The following is a 9,235-nucleotide window of genomic DNA, read 5'->3' on the forward strand; positions in this document are numbered from 1 at the left end:
CTACTTTCATGTGAATTAAATCCATATTCTTTTGGTCATTGTCTATATGTAAGAGGCAATTGACATGGTAAACAAGCTTCACTATAATTAAAGACTTCATCACCTGAAGTCATTTTTCACTGGTAGTTTACCTCATCAAACAATATTTATTGAATATCTTATTTTGAGATCTAAGGCTACTATAATCAGAGATTGTTATAGACCTATAACAACTTCTCATGAACATTTCATATGGCACTTTAAATGCATAACAGAGAAATACCCTCTGATAATGTAGCTTTTTAAGCCCATTAGCTCTTGACCAATTTTTGGCTACAAATAAAAAAAATATGTGCTCACAGATAACTGTTTTAGGAATGTGACTATTCCATTAAAGGCAATGGTTAATTTTTGGATACCAAGGAACATGATTACATTTGCCTTCTCTAAAAGAAATGTGACTGTTGTCATTCACTTTGAGACGGTTGGCAGCATTTACCAATCTAGATGGCATGGAAAAGTTGTACCTATAAAAACCATAGGAAGGATGGAAAGAGCAACCAATTGCTTCCTGGGCAATGGGGTTTGGTGATAAAATGTTTCCAGGTGCCTGTAATCCATACAACATTTGACTGGCAGAATTAGGAGCTTGTTGACATTGTCCATTGAAGTCTTCAGATGAACCATTTTTTGAATTGGTGACCCCCAAGGAAGATAATATGGGAACTTCCATCATGAGTGGGGCTAAAGACTGAGAACTGTTGCTGCTTGCTAGCCTTTCAGGAGCAGGCAAGATAAGAGGCTGTTGTCGCCAAAAATTAGTTGGGCAAATCTTGTAGCAAAGGGGCAGGTTGATATTGTGTAGGTACACTTCTGAACAGGGCATTCCAAGGGAGCCTGTAGGTATGTGAAAAGTAGGAGGGGAGCAAGGTGGAGAAAGCAAAGAGTTCAAAGGAGAGGGAGCCCCTCCACTAGAGGTCACTGGAGATGAGCCACTGCTTCCACCTGCGAATGACAATTAAGTCAATGAACAATGAACTTGATGTGCCTACTGAATCAGTAATCATGTTCAAAACTATCCTGCTTCATTCTTAGACTGGCTTTCTTTGCAAATTCACCATTCCTTTAACTCCTTTGGAAAAGAACATTCCTCTGACCAAAGTTGAATATAGTATCTCTACTACTCCCACTATTAATTTTAGCATTATTTTTATGTATCATGTATTGAGTATTCACTGTGCTCTAGAACTATATTAGGCACCTTAATACTATTTATTCAGTGAATTACAAAAGAAGCCCAATTAAATGTGATCCAGAGAAATCATATCTTACAAATAAAAGCTAAGTTTTTTAACTTTAAAACATTACTGAAATAAGCACTTGACTAAATTAAACAAATTGGTTGTTTGAAACTCTATAGAAAGCTTCAGTCTGGTTAAAAAACCAGTGCGTATGAAAGTAACCTTTACAAATTGAAATAACATATTTAAATACATTAGTTTTTTTTTCTTACATGAATATTGCAGATGAAAAAAGTTCCATGGTTCACTATATCAAGAGTTAAAAACACTTTTGCAGTTTAAAAAATATGAAGATGAAAGTGCTCATATCGACACTGTCAAGTGATCTTTTATGGTTGCCTAGCATCTACTAAAACTAGAGATAATTATAAGGTCCAGGAAAATCTAGAATCTACATCTTATTTTTATAAATGTTTGAATTTTTTTAAATTGGTTATTGACAAAACCTAATCAAGTTTTTGTGTTTTTTTTAAGTGCTGCTGTTTTTCTTAACCATTTTTGCATATAGACATAGTCTAATCCTTTATCAATAGGGTGGCAAATATCTTTTATAATTAAACATCAAAAGTTATTTTTTAAAAAAAACTTGTACCTCTTTTCTTTGCAATTTGAGAGCATTCTGGACATCTTAAATAATTAAGAAAACTGTGTACTTTAAATTATCAATCAATGATCATCTTTAGCTTTTTCATTAGTGCACTTTATGTTGATTTAGATATTTTAAAAGCATGCTGCCTAAATACTATTCAAGTAATACTGTCAGGTAAGTGCTCATATTTTTCTACGCCACTCTCTAAGCCAAATTAATACAGTCAATCCAATGAAATATTTCACCAAATGATCAAAATTGGTCTCTTTACATTTCAATTATTATTATAGGATCATGTAAAATTCAACCTAACTATAATGTTGATGATTTTCTCCATATCTGTAACTTTGAATTAATGTTCAAAGACAAACAACTTTAACGGAGTAAAGACAAAAAGGGTAAAACAATTCCATATTGCTTACAAAAAAAAAGACTCTTTTATTTATTGTTAAATATCAGAGTAAATAAAGGTATGCATTCTTCCACCAGAAAGCCCGCATTGTCAAATTTTTATGTAATTATGTAATGCACTACCTAAGACCAAATACCTTGCAAACGTTTTAAATGCTTATGGCAATTAAGCTAATTGTGATGGCTTCATATTGTTTTCGACATTTATTTTGCCTACTCACAACAAAAGGAAAATTAGAGCCAAATAATGATAAAATTTAAGGGAAGTCATTTTTATCATGTGCTGAAAGTTTCTCATTAAAACTTAAAATGTTTACTTCAATATCTAACATTTACAAATAAGACCACTAGTGCACTACAGGCAGATCTTAAAGAATATGAGATGAGAAGGGATGCTGGAGAATCCAGGTGATTTCTGGAGCTCTCAGGATGTTTGATAAATCAAGAAAACAGAAGTCAATAAATCCACCATTACTATGTTTGTGCTCTTTTTCCTTCATGCCAGTTACCCTCCCTTTTTTCTTCTTACCTCCTCATCAGGATAAGTATACACCCACATGCTTGTATACACACATTTTCTGGCATGTATTTATCCTCTTATGTAGCATTTGTACAGAGGTTTTGCCTGTTGTTATTTCATTAACATTTAAAAGTAAAAATAATAAAATTTTTCTTACTTCGTGTGTCTGCACCAAAAGTTTTAAAATCCAAACTGAGAGAAGGCCTCCATGGGTAGGTCTCTAAAAGCCCATCCAATACACCCCTGAAAAAGAGATTCAACCTTCAGCAAGTCAAGAATGCAATTCCTGAAAATAATCATTTGTGTAAATTTTTGAATTATTTTGTTATAGTTTTTAGGGATGAATATCTGAGATATTTTTCTTTTATAACTAAACTTCTAAATAAAATTCCCAGTGATTATTCCCTGAATAAGAACCCCATGAATCTAGAATAAGCAATATATTAAAAATGGGTTGGGAAGGGAGTGGGAGTAGGTAAGATTTTGGAGACAAAATATCTAGGTTCTTTTCTTACCACCTATTAGTTACAAAATTGAAGGCCTCTGAGTCTCTGAGCCACCATTTCCTTACCTGTAATACTTGTGAAAAGGGCTATATAAATATTAGATGTGACTGTAATATTGCTTACCTGTTTCTTCCAGGATCTCTAAATCCTTTCGCAAAAGGATTCCTGTCTATTTTCAGTTTGGTAATCTATGGATTTAAAAGAGAAAGAAAGATAAAGTCAATGCCCTCAGCAGTAACACTATCACTGTTGCTTTTAATGGTTACAACAACCACAAAACTTCTCAATGTGTAACATGGCATGTTAAATAAATATAAGCATATTGCCAAGTCAAATTTGGAATGTTTATCTCCTTTCTCTCTTGTAACTCTTTGTTCTGCTCTCCTTTCTAACACAAGATCCACACAACTCATAATCAAATTTGCCTTGGTGATCATGCAATAAGACTATGAATTTCTTTTCAATCATGGAAAATTCGATTTATATAGTGCAGCTTCACACTATCCCAAGTTTCTCTGGAGCCATCCCTGCTTGCCTGGGACCTAATTGGTTTTACCTGCTGGTTTTGGTAAGCTGTCACCGTGGTGAACTCAGTTTCTTTAAAGGAGAATGTTTTAACCCCTTCAGCAGGCAGGGACTGAATCCGGGACATGTCAACCCTGCTGTCCTGCTTCATCACGTGAACACGGGGCTTGTACTTGTGCATGGACTGCAGAATGATCTGGAGGAGAAATCATCAAATGCTGCCTAGAAATTGACTTCCCCTCCCCGACACTGTCCCCCTCTCATCAGCACTCCCAACCTTCCCACACAAAAGTGAAGCTAAACCAGAAAGCCTAGGCTAGCCACACACAAGGACTTTGCCATTTGGCCCTGCACAGAGGTCCTTGAGGCTAAGGCATTTCAGGAGCCAGGCATCACAGCAGCATGAGGCAGCAGTAATTCCATTTCCAGATGATACCTTTTCCTGCTTCTAAATGTGGGTGACCATGTGATGTCCCTAAATGTCATTAGTATCTGACTACCTGTCATAAATTCCCTGGGCTTATGTAATTGATGGGCAATCATTTGACATCCCCCATCTCCTAATCCCAGGAGCATCTATTTTCTTTCTGTGGCTGGCACAGGGCCAGGCCAGGCAGAGCAGAGGTGAGGTGCACCTGGGAAGAAGGTTCAAGATCTAGGTGACCTTAAAAGGCCTTCTATGGCGGCAGGTTGTTGGGGAGATTTCCACCACGCCATGCCTCACAGAAGATGCCTGTCAGAGGAAGCCAACCAGAGCTCACAATGCTTGCCAGGGAGGCTGAAGTTCCAGAGAGCTCAGGGAAGCATTCCCTTCCACTCTCCCAGACCAGGCATTCTGGTTTGAACAAGCCTCATTTGATCCTCAAACTCCCTTCACTCACCATCCCCAATCCCCAGCACTCTCAGATGCCAAACAAAATTCACAAGAGCTACTTTAGCCACAGGCCTAGAACTTGGACAGTTCTTAAGATCACAACTAGAGCATCAGGGAGACACCTCCTTGGCCTCTCCAGGGCGACTCTCACGCTGACGCTTTGGTATTCCCCTCTTCTCCTCTGGGCAGAGGATTGAGAACACTTACATGGCCTTTGTCGTCCATCTCATTGTTGGTGAGTTTGACTCGATCGAAGCTGATGATCTGTCGCATCCAGGTCTCTCCAGAGCAGGGAGAGTCCGGGTGAACATAGAACCTGGGAGTGATGCATGAGTGGTCTGTATTCCCAGCTACCATCCACTGCGAGCTGTGATACACGTACCTGAAAATGCGCAAAGTGTGGCTTTAGGTGCAGCGGGCCAAAGCCAGGAGTGTGGGCTGCTGGCATCTCATTCTTAAGGCCTCGGCCCAGGTTTGCCCACTAATCTCAAAGGTAAGTAGTAAAGATCCAACTTGATTTCCAAAGAGTGTTCAGGGACAAAAAGCAAACTGTAAATAAGCATATGTCACTAAAATGCAGTGAAGTGCCAGGGCAAGTATAACGTCCATGAAATTTCAGAGTCTGGTTTGTATTTTCTCACAGAAACTGCAACAGAAATTGATCTAACTCATTTTACCGTGCAGAGACACCTGGAAAATCCTGGTGTCTTGTGTCTTGGGCCACAAGAGTCATGGAAGGAGCTGAGAGATGAGAAGAATGTCTGTGCAGCCTACAGCTACCAGGCCTCGTGGAAGCCCTTTGGCCAACAACACTTCACATCAGAATATCCCCAAGGAACTCTCCCCTTGGAGCCTCTGGGCTGATTTCCGCATTGTCTCCAATCTCAGCTTCTCAGTTGTGCGCTGAATTCCCCAGCCAGATCAAACATGAGAAGCAAACAGCTTGTGCTATTTCCAGGCTGTGGCCCCAGCAGGTCCTTGAGCCCAGCCTTCTTTTTGCCCCGCAAACCCAGCACTGGGGGCTAGGCAGGCTGTATCCCAGAAAGGCTAGACACCCACTTCAGTCAAAAGCTCACAGCCAGAGTGCCGGCAGCTACCGCCCAACCCCCATAACCCTTGAGCTAAAGCACTGCCGCCCAATCCCCATAACCCCAGAGTTAAAGCACTGGCAGACCGGCAGAACTTCTGGGTTGCGAGCACAGAAAGCCTCTTGACTTTAAATCATTTCGGTCACTTACAGCCTACTCTAAGTAGAGAGCTCTCATCAAGAGAAAGGTTATTTGATTTTCTGGGACCTGGCCTCTGCTTCAGCAGAGGCTAAGGAAGGAAGGGCAAATGAACCTATGTGCAATAACTTTTAGACTAGCTTTGGATGACAAATCAGGGCATCACTCAAGGACCCTGCTGCCAAAGTAGGACAGCCCAGAGCCCGGTAGGGACCCAGAAGCCTAGGAATTTCTTCCCAAATTCCTTCAAACAGCTTTCCTCCCAGGTGCCTGAGTCCACATCCTCTGCAGTTTGCAGAGCGAAGGCCAGAACAGTGGGTCAGCAAGAGGCCTGGGGTACACTGAAGCACCAATTGGAACCTGTGTTTCAGGAGTGAGAGGAAAGAGGAACAAGTCTGCTTTTCTCTCAGTCTGAGCTCTAGTTTGAGAGAGAAAATTCAACTCTCAAAGCACATGGGAGAGAAATACCCCCTCCCATGATAGAATTTTCAAAATAGTGCTTTCAGGTTCCCTAGATCTGAATCCCCATTCCCAGCCTTGGCTTAGTACCCTCATTTGAGTCTGGTTACCTATAGCGTTTGGAATCCACAGGCACCACATCGATGGCCACATAGTACTGTTTCCCTGGGTCCAGCCCTTTCACCTTGACCCGAACAGAGGGGAACATCCTCCTGTGAGAGAGAAAATAAAGACTGACCCGAGTACTATTAGAGACACATGGAGTGGGGCAGGGTTGGGGACAAATGAAAAGTGAAGGAATTCACAACACGTTTTCCACTCTAGGACAGGTTAAGGAAATATTTGCTACATGAAGAAAGATTGTTGGTTATATGCTTGATTGAACAAGGTCAGGATTTCTGAGTGGATCAGAGTATCCTTACCACAAGGCTTTGCCCATCCCACTTTCTACCACCACCATAATAAAAAGCTATAGAAGAAAAAGTAGGAGAGTAAGAGTTTTGCCCCTCCCTTGAGTTTTCAGTGATACTTTCTGTGAGGCAGATTTGGGAAAGACTGAAATTAGGAAGATTCACACACACACACACACACACACATACACACACACACACATAAAATTACCCAGCTGTGGTGAAGAAGCTGCCCCACAGCAAAAGCTAGAAGAGGAAAAGGCACACCTCAAACTGACTTGGGCTAAAGACAGTGGGCTGGGAATCTGCTAGATGGGATATTTTCCACTGATAACTGTGAGGCTTTAACATGGCCTGGCCATGGCTTAGGATGTAGGGGTAGCATCTGGCACCTGCCTTGGCAGGTATAATTTTTATACCACACAGGCAAGAGCTAGAAGAATGTGTTCTTGGAATCAGGGTATATAAGAAAGAAAGACTGAGACACTAACATGGGCCAGGCAAGGCCTAGTCTGCTCGACTGAGGGGCAGTGGCTTTCTAATACCTGTCTGGGATAGGAACATGGGGAGAGGGGTACCAGAGCATAAAACTGGAGGCAACCCTCTTATGACAGCAAAACATTGAGTGCCTATTGTGTAGGGCCCTTGGACAACTTGGGCAAAGCCGAACCTGCCCGCCTTGGTAATGATCATCTCAGTCCCAATGTCATGGAATCTCTTCCACAGCTCGGATCCTTGAAGCTCCACTTGGATAGCATCTTTCTCTTCCAGACTTACGCCGCTGTTGCGGTTGCCGCTGCCGCCTCCACAGCCTGAGAAAGTAGTTGCTAAGGGTTTTGTCTTGGGTCGCTTTTCTGCTGGACACAGAGACGCTGAGAGTTTGAGAGAGCGTCACAGTTCATGAGCCCCCTTTTCGCTGACGCCTGTCTCAAAACATACCGGCCTAGTCTCTTCCCCGGGAATCTTGGCTGCGGTCTCCAAATTTCCCACAACACCCACTGTGGACCCCCGATGGAGAGAAAGCGGGCCCAGGTCTGCGCCCTGTTTGACCATCCTCATTCTCTAGGAGACTTTTGGTCCCCAACGCTGAATCCCCTTAGGAACTGGGTGCATGCCCTGCTTCCTACCTCGAGAAACAGTCCGGTTCCCAGGGCTTCAGAAGTCTGGAGAGTCTCACTTTACAAACCTGTGCGGACCCTCTCCTTCACCGCAAAGGAACCATATAACACTAAGGGGCTGAACTTTGAGACTATGAAACTTCCCCTACAGCCAGATGGCTGAGATATTCCCGCGGCGCCAAGCGCAGCCCTCTGCTGACATCCTATGGTAAGGCTAGCCGCCCTCCAGCAGCGTCGCGGGGCCAGTCTGAGACTTTCTGATCCAGCAAGCCCGGGGTAGCCGCTCAGGGATTTGGAGCCGCAGTAGAGGTACTTACCTTGTTCGCTCTTCTTCACTGTGGCGCTGCTCCTTCTCTCTTCTTCCTCCTCCTCTCCACCCTCTTTCTCCAGCAGCTCACGCTGTGCCTCCTCTCTTGGGTCTTTCAGTTTTCTTTTGCTGGGTCTTCCCACCAAGGCTTCCACCGAAAAGGCGTGCGCCCGAGAGCTCAGAGCCATCCCTGGAGAGGGAGAGGAATATGTGCTCTGCAGAGTTTCAACCTGAGCTGGGTTAGGGAGAGAGGGTGGGAGGGTGCAGATGACAGGCAAAGGAAGGAAAACAGAAAAATCCCCAAATCAGAAAGACAATTTCTAAACTCTGTATTCAAAGGAAGAAATTGTGCGTATGATTTTTTATATATACGTATAGCTTTTCTTTAAATAGAATGAAAGAAGAAGATTAAACTGGAGCCAAAGTCCTCTGGAGTCTAGTCCTCCTTCTCTTTGCGGTCTCCTCCCTCCCAGTGGGCATGTGCAGACCATCAGCCCTCAAATCCCTGATTCCGGGACCTGGCAGAGTGCAGAGATTGGCAAACGCGGCTTTTTAGGGAGCGGACCTGCCGCCAATGGCGGCTCAGGCCGCTCGGATTGGGAGATACTGTTGCATAGGACTGAGTGAATACCCGGCTGGTCACAGCCTTCACTGTTTGTTTTGGAAACTGTTGGAAGCATAACAAAACACCATGAGTGACACTTCAGAGTCTGACGGGGATGAAGGGGCAGTGCGGGGATGGAAAGGGGTTGGAAGTTGGCTGGAAAGGGGCTCAGGGTAGTAGGGAGGAGGGCTATGCAAACTTACTGTTTTACATTAAATTGTGAAACTCAAAGACATGCGAAGTAATCACCACGAGGGTGATTACTTCCGGTGATTTCTAACAAAAGTGAAAATATTATTTAACCAGATCCAGAGAAGTGTATAAGGGGTCTTTTACTCTTAAGTGAATGCACTGGGGAAACAAAGAAGAGCACAAGCTTTCTTTTTTTAATTTATTCTTCAGTCTG

General features: G+C 42.8%; 1 protein-coding gene across 1 annotated transcript; it reads right to left on the reverse strand.

The window, feature by feature from the left end:
- Window positions 1–370: 370 nt before the first annotated feature.
- On the reverse strand, window positions 371–8,413 carry TBX22 (T-box transcription factor 22). The gene is made up of 8 exons (XM_010985639.2): window positions 8,236–8,413; window positions 7,471–7,657; window positions 6,501–6,602; window positions 4,913–5,087; window positions 3,863–4,027; window positions 3,430–3,494; window positions 2,958–3,043; window positions 371–984 (listed from the first exon to the last, which is right to left on the reverse strand). Exons 1-8 carry the CDS (start codon window positions 8,411–8,413, stop codon window positions 371–373), a joined length of 1,572 nt encoding a protein of 523 aa, XP_010983941.1.
- Between the last annotated feature and the right edge of the window lie 822 nt (window positions 8,414–9,235).

This window comes from Camelus dromedarius, chromosome X (assembly GCF_036321535.1).
Source record: "Camelus dromedarius isolate mCamDro1 chromosome X, mCamDro1.pat, whole genome shotgun sequence".
NCBI lineage: Eukaryota > Metazoa > Chordata > Mammalia > Artiodactyla > Camelidae > Camelus > Camelus dromedarius.